Source organism: Rhinolophus hipposideros (assembly GCF_964194185.1).
Source record: "Rhinolophus hipposideros genome assembly, chromosome: 11".
NCBI classification, from domain to species: Eukaryota; Metazoa; Chordata; class Mammalia; order Chiroptera; family Rhinolophidae; genus Rhinolophus; species Rhinolophus hipposideros.
The window spans coordinates 36,721,434-36,737,803 of NC_138057.1; the positions used below are offsets into that span (position 1 = coordinate 36,721,434).

Consider the following 16,370-nt stretch of genomic DNA (forward strand, 5'->3'; position numbering starts at 1 on the left):
ATTTGTTCAATGATTACTTATATTGGGCACCAGAGTGAAGTTACCAGAAAGCTGATAAAGCTTAGGTTTCAGGGCCCTTCCTTTGCATAGGCCCTGGGAAAACCCTTGAAAGGGGCCTTTTCACTATTATACCTATAATTTTATATTCTTTTCTTAGAGGTTGCCTAACTTGTAGACATACAGGCCTTTCGAAAACCTATTCTGACCTTGGCCAGACTAACTCCTGGGAGATACGATAGTAAGCAAATGAGGTATGAAGCCTGTCCTCTCTGACTGACAATCATTTCAATGGACAAGAGAAATATTAGACAAATACATGCACAAATAAACTCATAGTTGCAAGTTGTGGTAAATGCTATAAGAGAAATGAAGAGCGAGCTCTGAGGGAGGATAGAAGAAAGAACCTAATGTTGATTGAGAATTCAGGGAATCGCCTTCTGAGGGAAGTGGGTATTAGCTGGGAGTGTGGGAGCCATCCAGGCAGAGGGAACAGTATCTGTGAAGGCCTCAAGTTTGGAAAGAACTGGACACTCCAGTGAACAGGAAGGTTAGTGTAGCTGCACTATGGGGAGGGGAATGAAGGAAAATGAAGTTAGAGAGGAAGCTAGGTCATGGGTAAAGCAGGCCAGAGTAAGCATTGGGGGCTTCATTATAAAGGAAATGACAGCCATTGAAAAATTTTAAGTAGAGAAGAGAGAGGGATTAAATGTAGGTTTCAAAATGATTGTTCTGGCTATTGAGTGGCCACTTATATTAATCTCCTCAGGCTGCCACAACAAAATACCGCACTGGTGACTTGAACAGAAATTAATTTTCTTACTGTTCTGGTAGCTGGGAAGTCCAAGATCAAGGTGCCATAAGGATTGGTTTCTCGTGAGATCTCGCTTCCCATATGTAGATGGAGACCTCTCAGTGTGTCCTCACATGGCCTTTCCTCTGTGGATGTGGGCACATGTGGTGAGAAACATCTTTGGTGTCTCTTCTTTTTTTAGAAAGACACCAGTCCTAGAGAATTAAGGCCCCACTTTTATAATCTCATTTAACCTTAATTATTTCTTAAAAGGCCCTATCTCCAAATACAATCACATTGAGGGTTAGGACTTCAACATATGCATGGGTGGGGTGGGGTAGGCGTGAAAGTGGGTTGTCCACAATTTGGTGTATAATATCACTCATGTCAAATAAGCAAAGAACTTTTTGCCAAATGAGTTAAATAATTGGGTGAAACTATATGGCAAAAACTGAGAAACCCAGAAGAAAATTGAGGGGGAGGAGCAGAAAAGGAAACAAAAAATTGTAGGATACAGTAGGTCCTCAAATAATGTTCTTTTGTTCAATGCCATTTCATTATAATGTTGATGAGATGTCATAGTAACTTAACTCTTGTTTATATCAATTAGCTGATGGTAAAACTGGTTTCATTATACAAAGTCGCAGAACTTATTGATGACATTATGTGAGGGCTTATTGTATTATTATTTTCTGTTCTGCGCAGCCTTTCTAAGATACGTAGATCTGTTTTAACTTTACCATGGTGGTGGTGGAACAGGTGGGAGAGGAGGTCCTTGATTTTATTTTTCTTTGTGTTATTTAGAAAAAATAAGGGAAGAATCTTCAGATCTTCAGCACCTGGTCCATGTGATTAAAAACCTGTTCTTCATGGGCAGGTTTAACATATGACCAAGAGGGTATTCAGCTCTGCTCAGACACACAACCCCTCCACCCCCAAACTGCTAGGCCACTTTGTAATCTCTCCATCTCCACTGATCACAGCAGCAATGAAGAAAGACCTGCTCTGAGCTTTACGTTCACTGTACCTCAGTACTGGGTATTCAGTCTCAGTCAGCTGGTTGACCCATGGTCATGGAAAGTATAACTCCTAACTGATGACCAGAATCTGTGCAAATGCAGTTGGAAATCTATACTTGTTCATAAAGTTTACTTAGAATGGAGGTTTATTGGTAATAGAGTTACATAGGTATATTCTATTATGAAACCACAGAGAGTACAAAATGCTTGATCATTTAAAGCTTATGGAAACAGTCTTTTGACAAATTCCACTACTTTAACGAAATTTTCTCACTTAATAATCCAGGCTAGATTATTTAAATGTTTCATTGCTGATGCATTGACTGCTTTGTCCTGTTTGCAGGGTATTACTTGCTGGCCAACACAAAGTTTACGTCTCAGCCTGGCTACATTGGAAGGCTCTACGGTCCCTCCCTGCCGGGAAACTTGCAGTATTGTCTACGTTTTTATTATGCCATCTATGGGTTTTTAAAAATGAGTGACACCCTAGCCGTTTATATCTTTGAAGAGAACCACGTGGTTCAGGAGAAGATGTGGTCTGTGTTGGAGTCCCCACGAGGTGTTTGGATGCAAGCAGAAATCACCTTTAAGAAGCCCATGCCCACAAAGGTATGGTAGAACCTGATGTTGGTTGGGGATTCAGGGAATCACCTTCGGAGGGAAGTGGGTATTAGCTGCACAGTCCTTTGTTCATTTGCAGTTGTGGGACTGGATTAGTGAATTTCTGTTTACTGATTTTCAACTGGTGATGTGTTCTTTTTCTTCCATTCAAGCTGACAGCCCCACACCATCCCCAGCCATGCACAATTACATCCTTCGGTTCTTTTCAGTTTTCTGTGTCTTGAAATCATGGCCACCGAGGGAGTATGCTTGTTGTTTATTTCTTAGATTCCCTGAGAATAGTCCAAAGACAGGGAATATCTGAACAATCCAAGTTCAACAGCTAAGCTTTAATGTGAAGCCACTGTCCCCCACCCCTCTCTCTCTCTCTCTCTCTCTCTCTCTCTCTCTCTCACACACACACACACACACACAAGCAGACTTGCATCATACTCACACAATTAGGGATACACCAGAAATTAATGGAATTTTTGTTGTATTCTATACCCTGTTTTGCTAATGGTTTTAAAGGGGAGGAGGGTTATAATAAGTGTTTCATTTGGCTTTCATTTACTTATTCATTCATCCATTTACTTATTTATTCCTTTATTCAACCAGAATTTATTAGGTATATGCTCAGGGCATGGGCCATAAAGATGGATGAGGCTCAGTTCCTACCCTTAAGGAGATCACAGATGACAGAAAATTCATATACAGATACATATATGAATAAGAAACTAACAACATATCATCTCGTTGTCTGATAGGAGGGCTTTATAGAAATATGGAGGATTGGTTCTACCAATTGGACATATAAAAACAGTGACAAATAGAGGCTCCACTGAGCTGGTGTTTGGAGGGTTAAGGTTCATATCATGCTGGATTCTAACTCCAGCCCCATCCATTTTACCGTCTCCCCCCATATCCTCTACTCACAAACACATGGGTTGTTTAGGAATCTGCCCACTTCTTTAGAATGAGTCCCTGCTCTTACCTGACTCCCATGGAGTGGAAGCAAGCCCCCCAGCAAATAAGAATGCCCTAGAGAATTTGCTTGCTACTTCTTTGGCTGACCTCCAAACTTCCCAGAAACTGCACACTTCCTCCCCAACCACTTAAGGGAAAATGGATGGAGACCCAGTGGGGGCAGGGAAGTTCTTCTAGCCTCAGAAGGAACTACCCTGTTTCCCTGAAAATAAGACCTAGCCGGACAATCACCTCTTAATGCGTCTTTTGGAGCAAAAATTAATATAAGACCCGATATTATATTATATTGTATTGTATTGTATTGTATTGTATTATATTACATTACATTACATTATATTATATTACATTATATTATATTATGACCCAGTCTTATATTATAGTAAAATAAGACCAGGTATTATATTAATTTTTGCTCCAAAAGATGCATTAGAGCTGATGGTCTGGCTGGGTCTTATTTTCGGGAAAACACGGTAATTATGGATTTGGCCCCAATGCCCCTGAAGAGGTAGTGCAGTTCAACACTACAAAACTCTAGACACATGTCTGAAGGTTGGCCATAGTTTTGACAGGTCCCTGCTAAAGGAAACCAGCTCCTCAGAGAGTGAGAGACCATTTGACATCCACCATAGAGGCATGCATTAAGTAAGGCAGGAAGCTAAATAAAATATAATATAATATAATATAATATAATATAATATAATATAATATAATATAATATAATATATAGTATATAATATATAATATATAGTATATAATATATAATGTATAATGTATAATATATAATATATAATATTATAATATATGTAATATATTATATTATAACATATAATATGATATAATATAATACATAATATAATGTCATGTAAGCTATACAGGTAGAATTAACATACAAACAGTATTTCAGAGAAGGGATAAAATGAAAAGTCAGTTTCCCTTACCACTCCCTATCCCTGAACCCAAACTCCAATTCCACTTCTTTTTGTGATGGTTTTCTCTCTGATTTTCTAATGGTTTCCTCTATAATTCTAAATACTGTATTTCCAATTCCATTTCTCGATTCATTAACCTTAACAGTATTTGCTGACTCTCTGCTATAAAAGATAAGGAATTTAGCTTATTTATACCATTTCTTCTCCTTTTCTCTCTCATCCTCACAATTTCTAGTTATATTTTATTTTTCACTTTTCTGTCAGTTCCTTTTGTAACTTTAATCCACTTAACTATCTATTTTTGGACCCATAAACTTTAGATCATGTCTCTTAACATCCCACTATGTAAGATGAATACATTTTTAACCCCAACATTTTCCTTCACCTGTTTGGCTTGCTCCACTTTTCAAAGTCTCTCAGCTCTACAATTGCTTTTACATTGTCATGGCTTATAACATTTACACTCCTCCAGTGAAGCCATCTGGCTTTGCCGATGGCTGGATTTCCCAGTGTGAGCCCCCTTGGCATTTAGAAAGAGGACAGTTTTGCCTTTGTGGGGCCATACCTCACATTATTGGGTTTTTTAACATCTACAGTTACTGCAAAAACCCAAATTATTTGCACACATTTCTCAATGACCCAGAGATGCCATACCATCCTTGGATGAGAACCATTGCTCTATAAGTTGATTCTGAAATTGAAATTAAAAACCAAGCCCACTTGCAATCCACTCTTGCCCCCCTCCAGTTTGTGCTCCCTGAGTAGCAGAGCTCTCATGAGGAAGCCCACCCCCCTGCAGAAACCTTTAAGTGTCCGGTTACTCTTCGGGAAAGGGCTCTGCATACTCTGGCCTCAGTCCCCTCCCCAGCTTCCCCTCTTGCTCTCTCCATTCTAATTGCACTGCACAATCAGTTCCTGGAGCACACTGCTGTCTCTTACCTTGGGTCATTGCACACTGTTTCTTCTGCCTGGACTCCTCTTAATTCAATCAGGGTTTAAATTTCACTTCTACAGAGAATCCTTCTCTGGCCCCACTCCCCAGAATAGGTTAGGGTTCCCTGGGCCTCCTAGGTCTCCCCCTCGTCCTCTAAGAGACAGTATAACACAGTAAACAGGAGCACAGACACAGGAGTCTCTGGTTTGAAATCCTAATTCTACCATTTACTGGCTTTGCCATCTTAGTTTTTCTAATTGATGTATAATTGACCTTCATATAACTAACATAAAAATATTATATTAATGTATCATATATTATTATATTTAACATAATATAATAATTATAATGTATTATTAATACATTGTATATTTGATACAATTACAATATAATACATAATATAATATAAAATGTGATATAACTAACATTTTATTAGTTTCAGGTGCATAACATAACGATTTGATATTTGTGTATATTGTGAAATGATCACCACAATAAGTCTAGTTAACATCCATCACTATACATAGTAACAAAATTTTTTTTCTTGTGATGAGAACTTGTAAAATCTACTCTCTTAGCAACTCACAAATATGCAATACAATATTATTAACTACAGTCACCATGTTGTACATTACATCTCCAGGATTTATTTATTTTATAATTGGAAGTTTGTACCTTTTGATCCCATTTATCCATTTCCTCCACCTCCCACCCCTACCTCTGGCAACCATCAGTCTGTTCTCTTGGGTTTTTGTTTTGTTTTGTTTTAGATTTCAAATATAAATGAGATCATACAGTACTTGTCTTTCTCTGTTTGACTTATTTCACTTAGTATAATGCCCTTAGCACAATTGTTACAAATGGCAAAATTTCATTCTTTTTTATGGCTGAATAATATTCTCTTAGTCCGTTTTTTAATTTCTTTCTTTCTTACTTTTCTCATCTGTAACCCAAAACCTAGAAGGTACTTAGCACATAGTTGATGCTCAATAATTGCCTGTGGGATGACTGTCCGGTTCTGACTTTTGAGCAGTGGTTGTTGACTCTCATTAAAACCACCTGGGAAGCTTTTAAAATGCTGATGCCCAAGTAGTTCATTGTCCATCTCTCTTCTCCCATAAAAACATAAACTTCATGAGAACAGGGACCTCGTCAGTCTTGTTTATTTCTGTATCTACAGCATCTAACATTGTGCCTGGTACAAAGTAGACCATCAGTAACATTTTGCTCAATAAATTTGGTTTAGACATATGTGGTCAGTGAATAAATAGAAGAATAATGAAAGAACAATGAAAATGAACAAATAAAAGAAAGAATGAGCAGACTTTCTAGGGCTGATAAGTGGCAGAGCTAGGATTTGGACCGTGGCCTACCCAATTTGGAAGACTGCCTTTTGGTGCAGGTATCCCTTGGTGTTCAAAGTTTTTATTCTTGGGGGAGGCTTCCTATACGGCTGGAGAAAGTGAGGCTCCCCAATGGACCTTGGGGCATAGAAACCTTCTGTTATTTAATTCTTATAACATTTAATTCTTATAACACAAAAGGAGATAAAGTATCTGCTTTTAGTGCCCCTGGCATCCTAGAATGCATAGTAAGACTAACCCAAGGTCATGTTGTACTAGAAGTGAGCACGTAGGTGCAGAGCTATTCCTGTGGGGGAGAACCTTCCCTGCCTTTGTTTCATGTCCTCTCCACCCCAGTCCTAAAGCCAGTCAAGTGTAATTAGTCAGAGCCCAACTCAAAGAAAGCAAATGGCAGCATTTTCACACTTATTCCCTTACTCAAAAGCCATGTAGTTGAATTTTGACCACACCTGGTACTAATTTTCACTGGTGGAAATGTTTGGCAGAAATGTTTTACTAGGGTGTGTATTCAAGATAGTAACTACAATCCCTTACATTTGCATTATTTGTTGGTATAACCTGCTTTCATGAACATTATTTTCACCTGTCACATAGTTAGCATTTATGAAATGTTGGTGGAGAGAGAGAGAGAAAGAGAGAAGAGTGCTCATAAGGTTTCAAGGTAACATCTCTTTAGTACATGGATATTTCTACACCTTGATTTTTGCTGTGAAGTGTTCTGGAAACAAAATCAGGTTAGAGTTAAATCTTTGTTTTAATATTACTAGACTTTCTTAATGAAATGGCTGCTTTTACACATCATGAACATCTGAAAATAAATGTTTAAGGTTTTAGAAACATTACAAAAGGGCAGGAATCATGGAATGGTTTTACTGATCTGTTTTTCCCCAGGATGTTACGAAATAGAGAGCAGATAACCAAGAGTTACCTTGAGACTTTAGTACACTAGAGAGGATAGTAAGGAGAGGCAACAATTCACTCCAAAATGCTCTTCACTAAAAGCCAAATGTCAGGAGAGACTGGTGAGTTGTCAGAAATTTCATAACGATAGAACGCTAGCCTTCATGTATTTAAATCCTTATTTTAACATTATGCTTGGTCACTGTAGCATGGATATTAGGTCCTGAAATATCTCCTGGCCTGAAGCTAGTTTTCTCTTTAATAAAAATCTTTAAGTGGTCTATTAATTAGAAGCACTGAGAGGAACTCAATATTGTGTTCATTAAATATGTCTTTGGAAAAAAAGGTTAAATGGCCCATAAATGAGAGAATGACCAGGCATCCAGTGTACCTTAATGATCAGCTCAGCAGTCATTAATATCTTCACGGTAAATTCTTCTAAGTCTACATCTTTACTCTCTTAGAGGATTAAAAAAACAAATAAACTTCAAAAGTCTGGATGGATTTGGAGAAAACCCCCACCTGGCCAATCTGAAAACATTCAAATACATTTTTGAATTTTCACCCAGCAAGAAACTTTGGTCAGCATTTTTCAAGGTATATCTCCTGGGGTACAAATTTCTTGAGTTGTTCCATTGAAAAGGGGTTCTGTGGTCAAATGAACTGGGGAAATTTTGCATACTAGGTGTCTATTCTTCCATATACACATAGGAAGATTCACAATGCACAATAACATATTAGAAACTCTGATAAGCTCTATATTAAGGAATCTTGTTTAAGGTGGCAACTCCCTCAGAGAACTTGACACAGAAACCTTGTCTTATGTGGCCCCTCTTAGCATTAGTCTACTTTCATAGCAGTTCATGCATGATATTGAAGTTGTCTGCCTGCCTGCCTATCTTCATTAACCAGACTAAGCTTCTGGAGAACAGAGATCCATGTTTTATTTATTTATTTATTTATTTATTTATTTATTTATTTATTTCTAATGTGAACACAATTTCTGGAACAGAGTAGTTACTCAGTAGTTAAGAAAGAGAACTGAACAATAAATGTATGTGGATAGCAAGGAAGAATGACAAAAATCCACCAAAAGAAGATTATGTGTTTCTGCCTTTGGAGTATATAAACTATAATCTCTTATGGCCCAGCACCTGAGCAATTTCTTCTGCACGAAATTTCAGTGTGAACACTTAAAAGCAAGAATACCCAGCTGGTGTGGATATAAAGACACCAAGTCTGGTTTGGGGCTTTTTATGATAACACTTATTAAAACGAAAAACTGTGATTCTTCCCTTTGAAAAAATTTCCCATGCTTGCATCATGGCATTTTCCTATACCCGAAGACCCATGTGAGATTTCACCAGGCCTCTCAATTTTCCTGATCATTTCCCTGTCACCCGACACAGCTTTTCCCACCCTCCATTCAGATTCTTGTCAAGGATGTGCTCACTCTGCATCACACTCTCTCCTCCCCCTGGTTCTTCTGGCTTCTTCCACTTTGGTCCTCTTAACTCCTGGGAATCCTCAGCAACTCATTCCATCTTCTTTTACCTGGGTTTCTCAGCACAACTGAAGAAAATAAAACTAATCTCCTCTGTGCCCTCCATGTTGCAGGGAAAACCTTTTTATTCATCTCCTCTCTAGTTGACTTCCCATCTCATACCCCACTCAGATGTTCAGATCCATTTTCACTCACAAGTTTCCAACTTGATTCTCCTTGCCTCATTTCTAGGATATGACATCATAGGTTCATCTCCCAAAAGGATGAAAGCATTCAACTCAAGCCCCTTCAATTCTGTTCCTTTCTGAATCCTCACCTGTCTCTGTAGCTCGATGAATCTCACAAAGGATGTAGTATTATTATTCTTGCTCTTAGTCAAAATCAACCCATCCATCCAATGACATACATTTGATTTCACCCTCCTTCCTTCTGTGGGACCTTATTTCTTAAATTATTCCTCTCTCATAAATCTTCAATTTCCATTAGTCCTTTCCACACTGCCACAATATGTTGGTCACACAAATGAACAAACCTTCCTTTCACCTTTGTACCCATTTGAGCTGCCACCCTGTCCCATTCCTGTCGTCTTCAAACTTCTGGAAAAATGTTTCATTTATTGTCTCTTCTCCAGTGCAGTTTCTCATTCCAAAAATTTTCCCCTTCTGACCTCTGCCTTTCTCCCCCAGTGCTCCCTCAAAGGGTTTATTTATCTCATGGGTCTTGCTGCGAGAATCATCAAGTCTGAGAAAATGCTATCCTTCTCTCAAAGTCCATCTTAAGCACCCCTTCCTCTTCGAATCTTTTGTAAGTCATTAACTTGTATTTTACATGTTAGAATGAGATTTGTGTCTGGAATAGGAAGACGTGGCTTTACGTCTTGACTCCGACATTAATTATGTAGATCAGATTGTCATGTAATCTCTCTATGAAATAAGGACCTGTTTTAAGATGACCGCTAAGCCTCTTCTACTTTCTATTTTATTTTTAGGCATCTTAGTGTCAGGAACTGTCTTTTGGTATTGTGCAGCTTTGTCCTTGTGGCTGGCTTTCTCTATTTCTTTATTTCCTCTTACAATTATCTCCTTTTAGGAAAAAAAACATGCCAATGAAATTTAAATCTGTGATCTGGATTTCCCTTTTAAAATCTTCCTTTTAACTTTGTGCTTTAATAGTGAAAATGAAACTAGATGTAAAATATCTAGGGTTCTGAAATTTTTAAAGGCAGTGCTTAGAAGTTCATTAAATAGAAGAGCAAGTCTAGGAAATTTCTAGAGAGAGTTATGAATCGGTGACTATTTAATAACAAGATACCTGGCTGTGAAAGGATTGAAGAACCAGAAAACCAATGTGTAGGCAAGATACATGAGAGATCATCTTCCCGTCACATTCCATGATGTCTGGGAACATAGAATGCTAATGCCCCAGCATAATTAAAGCAAGGCAGCTGAGTGCAGAGCAGAAACAGCAAGATCATTAATTACTGACAAGATAATCAATACATTATAGAACAAATTAGAGTGGTTCTGTACACAGAGCATGGAAAATTATCCTGTTCAGTGGAATACATTTTGATGTAAAATTGAGTAGAGGGGAAAAGGAGCGTATTCTTTAGTTTTTCAAGTTACACTCAGTATCTGTTGTCAGTCCTGGGTTTCTAAATTGCTTTGAATATGAGTAAGGCAAGGTTGAGATACTCTGGTTTTTGTTCTTTTTCATTTCCTTTCAGGTATTTGTTGAGGGCTTCTGCATTTCATGTCGGCTTACGGGGAAATGACTGGAAAGACTGATTAGCAGCACTGGTAGTTGCTAGCATTCAGTTTACACAGGTATAGTGTTTATGTCAGTGCATTCCTTCATGACTTCCCAGAGGAATTAATTTCATGGAATATTGCTGGATTACCACATTTGTCCTCCCAGCACCATTGAGATATCTGAAAAAGAAAGAATAGGCATTCTTTCCCCATAGTTTTATCAATAAGCTTAATTAAACAAACATTTATTCCAAGGGTTGTTTATGAACCTGAAAACACGACTTCCCACCACACTTCCAAATTCCCAATTGTGTGAGTATTTCACAGCCTTAAAATGGCTGCATTGTTAAGGATTCTTTTCCTAAGTTTCATTGGATGGGGCACCATTATTTTTTGATACTCACATTGAGTTTCTCTAGGGATCTTCTTAGTTTCTGAGCTCAAAGACTTGGTACAAGAATTCACTTACTTGGAAATTGACAATTCACACATTAATACTCTCCACTTTCACCCGGGAAATAATACCTTATTTCCTTTTGCATAGATATTCCCATCTTTTTCTCCTCTTGTATGACTTTCTCTGGCCGTTTTCTGCTGTTTTCTTCAGTATCTACCCCAGTAGTCTCTCTCCAGGCAGTCCACAAGCCAGCTCCCTATGACATCACCCACAATACCACTGATGGGCCACGAGCTTCTATTTTCTGTCCAGTGTCAGGTTACATGTGTATCTATACAATGCTCAAGGATGCATTACTATTTGTGGCTTGCCTATTTCATCTCAGTCTTCAAACCAAGACATTCGGTTCTCCCTTAGTTTCATCCTCCAAATAATGATTGCCTAATAGACATACCTGAAAAAAGGCAAATGTGAAGCCAGGAAAGAAAGGTTGCAACATATATGACAAACTTAATACAGTTATTATATAAATTTACTCTAATAAGTCAATAAGCAAAAAGTGAACTAAGCAATAGGAAAGCAGACAATGGATATATATAACATAACATTTATAATATATATAATATATACAATGTATGCTATATGTATAAACCATAAGAAATAAATACTACCGGAAAATAAACGTACAAACATATCCAAACCTATTTATACTCAAAAACTTAAAAATTAATAATATATTAAGTTTTTATCTATTAAATGGATTAAGATCTTTTTAAAATATAATTATCTAGAGTGTGATGTTTGTGTTAATAGCTATACTCATACTATATACTGTTTGTATTGTTCTGTTTACTAATTAAAAAATAAATCTTTCACTTTGGACCAAAAAAATATATAAAATGTATAATATATAATATATAACATATTTTATATTTTATGTATATAAAATATGTGTATGTACATATGAGTTATATATATGAACACTTAAATATAGATATATATAGATAAATATAGATATAAAACATTACCCCAGAGAGGTGAGGATGCAAGGAAATAAGGATTCTTATAATCTTTAGTGTGAGGGTAAATTGATGTAATTTTTCTAGATGACATTTCAATTATATGTATCAAAAAAAAAGCCCCCCAAACATATACCTTTTGGCGTAACAATTGTACTTCTAGGGGTTTATCATAAGGAAACAATCATGGTTATGCACAAAGATTTAACTACCAATATTCATCACAGCAATATTTGTAATACTGAGAAATTAGAAACTGCCGAGTTATCTATCAGTAGGGGATGGTTACGTAAGTTGTGACCATAGCTAAAATGTTGTATAAGCTTTAACCATAGCTCTTTGAGGATCTACACTTAACTTTGGAATCAACGAAAATAAGGCTAACAACTGTCTCTATGTGTCAGACAAGTGTAGAGCAAAGTTAGTATTCCTGCTTGGGTATTAGCAGGGCACTGCTAAAGTATCTGCTGTCTTCTCCTGACCCAGGAGAAATTCATCCGGAGCTGGGGTCAGCCCTTGAGGGTCAAGACAAAGATCAAGATTTTTCCTTTTTTGCTGTTTATTGATTGCATTCTGCACGTCTTCTGTGAGGATTGACATTTTTATATCTCCATCCAAGTGAGCCATAACAATAGTGCTGTATTATGATGTTCATCCTTCGACGTGACAATCAAATTGGTCATTGCAGTACATTATATTAGTCAGGAAAGTATTTGATCAGGGATCTTCCCTAAGGGAGGTAGACCAGAGATAAACCGTGTTGTATGTCCACGCAACATTGTTTTTTTTCAAGACACCTGCCCCATGAGGAGAGTACGTAAAAAGCAGGGAGAGAGTCAAGTGTAATTTCCTTCAGTGATGATGAAAGGTTTATGGAATAATTATATATAATAGCATCTTCATTATTAGGTTTGGAAATAGACTCTAAACGCTGAAAATGATACCATCTTACCTTTTTCTAATGTTCATTTTTTCAGAGGCTTTTCACGTTTATTTTCCATTTGGATCCTCAGTATTAATTGTGTGGGATTACATTATCTGTGTCCCACAATGAGAAGAGCATGATATCAGCAGTCGGACAGACCTTGCTCCCAAAAAACAAGGAAAGGAAGTGAAAATGGGTGCAAATGTAGATAAGGTTGTAGGTGTAGATGGGGAGATTTGAGGGAATTCTTTCCTACAAGCCTAAATTTTCAGTATGGAACAGGAGGTAGGGTCCTCAGCTAATGGAAAGTAGGACATCACTGAGGTAAGTGCCCACCTGCTATGGAGGGGAGAGGTTACCGACTGAGAGAAAAGATTTCAGCATTCGCCATTCCTGAAATTCAGCCAGGATCTATGTAAGATTCAGGTACTGGTATCAGATGACCAAAAACTTTTCATAAACAGACAGAAGGCAAAATGATAGGAAGCTGGCTGTAAACACAAGTCAAAGACATGTTTGGTCCACTGCTATTAATTGGGGAAGTTTCAAGCCTTTCAGAATATTTTAAACCACCTAAACCAAAAGGAGAAAATGAGCAAGTTGGTAGAATAACATACGCTCTGTCAGAGATTCAGTGTGATGTTCCTAGCTGGGTGTGCAGCTGGGTGTGGCCTTGGGCTTACATCACAGGGTCTCTGGGCCTTTTCCTCATTCTAAAAAAGGATTCTAAGCTCTCTTCTGGAATCTTCCTGAAGGATTCCTGATTCTGAGATCTCTTCTGGAATCTTCCCTTCCTTTACAGTGACCAAAAGATCTGAAAATAATGGAGATTTCTGAAATCAATGAGTTGAGAGATCTGGATAGTAACCAGCTATTAATCTGGATATTAGCCAACAAAATAGCAATGAAAAACTTGGACTCTAGATCTGCAAGTCTACCACTGCGTTTATTCTACCCCAGAATGGAAGGCTCCCATAAGCAGAAAGACTCACGCTGAGAGAAGCTGGAAGCAGGTCAATCTTTGTTGCTTGCCAAAAGCTGAATTAAATCAGATGAGACTTTAAAAAAAGACAAAAACAAAACAGACGGGGCTTTTATGAACTAAAAAAGTGTTGGTCAGCTAAAGACATTTAAAAACACGTCATTCTGGCTTTTGTGGGATCAGAAGACTTAATATGGTATCTGCAGGAAGCATGCTATTACAATTTAGCAACTATTTCCTAAAACATGGCTGTCTAAAAATGCTACAGTCTCATACTCATTTTTCTAGATAAAGCTCCCCTCAGTCTGTCTTTTAGGGATCTGTGAAAATGTTATCCTTTTAGCCAAGTGTCTTAATATTAGAACTTTTGTTTTGTTGTACTTTGTGTCTTTGTATTTTAAAAATTCTATTACAACTTAACGTGTCAATCAGTTAAACGAATGCAATTGCATTATATAGTGCAATAGTGTCAATACCATGGTATGAAAGGCTCTGGATGGTCACTAACTGGATTATAGTAATTTTGTGAATAATTATTCCAACTACTCTGTAGTCACCACATCCAAATTTATATACACGAGTGATGTCAAAGGATTTTAACCTCATCAGAAGAAAAGTTAAATTTAATCCAGAATCAATCCTCTGGTAAATTGCTGAGGTCCACCGCTTGGAAAAGCCTAACTTGGTTTGTTTTGTGAGCATGAGTACTTTATGGTATTGTTGGCATGGAATTGAAATGTTCCTGTGGGAAGTTAGAAGGCCCTTTCTGCAAACTGTCATTCACATACTAATTATAGGCCTACTGAGGCTATGTAGTTAGTAAAATAGGTGGTGGACTAACCCAACAATCTGGCCAACTATGTATATCCAGCAGGCCACGGAAACGACTGTAAAAGACACTGAAAGAAAAAAGACAGTGAAAAATTAGTTCACATAGCTGGTGTTTAGTTCTTGAATACAGACAATCCTTTTTAGCTGTACAACAAAAGTTTGTGGTTGTATATTCCACAGCTCCCTACAAAGCTTGGTTTCTTCCCTCCCTCAGCAAAATCCTATTCATTGTGTTGGGAAGCCCTTAAACTATGAGACTTCATAAAGTTAAAATCAGTAATCCTAATTTAAAAAAAAATCCAACCTGACGTAGTTTGGGAAAATAAGTTCCTGACATATCTGTTTCTCTACTTTTTCTTTCCTAGGTGCTTTACTTGGGAACTTGTATGGACTTTTACAGGTCTAGGGGCGGTCTAGCAGGATAGCCCCTCTGACTAACACTGTGTGGGTTTCTATGCAGGCCCTCTCACAACCCCACTGCTTTCCCTGCCACCACAAAAACTTTGGAAGAGAGTTAAAATTGTATACTCTGAGGAAAGTTTGCTCAGTTACTTTTTAGGATCTCCTGCTTGACAGTATGTTATTTTGAGGGAGTAAATCTTTTTTTTTTTTTGAAACGAAGAAAGATGTAAACAAAGAAGAGATCTTTTGCCCTTCAACAATGCAGTTTTCTGAAGTAGGAAATTGGAGCAGTAAAACCTAATGATCTCTGGGATGATTACTCAGTTTGAGTGATAGTGCATCCCCCGTGGTTTTTTCTTCCTTTGCCTGTTGTTTCTAGGGCTTTAGGATATTTTGTTGTTTCTTAGAACCACCACCCAGTGATGTGCAGAGGAAGAGAAAACTACCTCAGTCTAGTCCACTTTGAAAACAAAGCAATCATCCTATTCTGACCAGGAAGAATAAATAGGTTGAAATTGACAGTGAATCCAAAACTCAGATAACAAACCTGAGAGTGCCGAGCACAGAGATGCTACAGAATAGGAATTTAGGAAGCAGGGTTTCATAATCCGAACAGCAGTTTTCTACCACCCTTGACCAGTGGTTCTCAACCAGAGGAGAATTTGCTATACACCCCAACCCCAGGATTTTTGGCAATTACTGAAGGAGACCTTTTTGATTGTCATGACGTGGTGACATGGAGGGTGATACTGGTATCTAGTGGGCAGACACTAGGGTTGCTGCTTAACATTCTACAATGCATAGGGGCACCCCCACAGCAAAGAATTATCAGGCCCGAAATGTCACTAATGCTGAGATTGGAACACCCCGCTATAGATAAATCAGCATGTACAATTTCTACTTTTAGAATGATAAAAAGTTAAGTACTGTTATTGATCCTTCCTTGACTAGATTTAAAATTATTTGTTTGCAAATGATGTATTTATACAGCTCTCCATTCACTACTTATCTGTATTTCCAGAGTTAATCTAGGTAA

The 16,370-nt window shown here is 37.6% G+C and overlaps 1 protein-coding gene across 2 annotated transcripts in view; it reads left to right on the top strand.

The window, feature by feature from the left end:
* MAMDC2 (MAM domain containing 2) overlaps window positions 1–16,370 on the top strand; it is a 128,897-nt gene that overhangs the window by 89,298 nt on the left and 23,229 nt on the right. For both annotated transcript variants that reach the window (XM_081065259.1, XM_081065260.1), the window contains exon 9: window positions 2,153–2,418. In XM_081065259.1, the coding sequence (XP_080921385.1) occupies window positions 2,153–2,418 (266 nt within the window). The remainder of the gene's footprint in view (window positions 1–2,152; window positions 2,419–16,370) is intronic.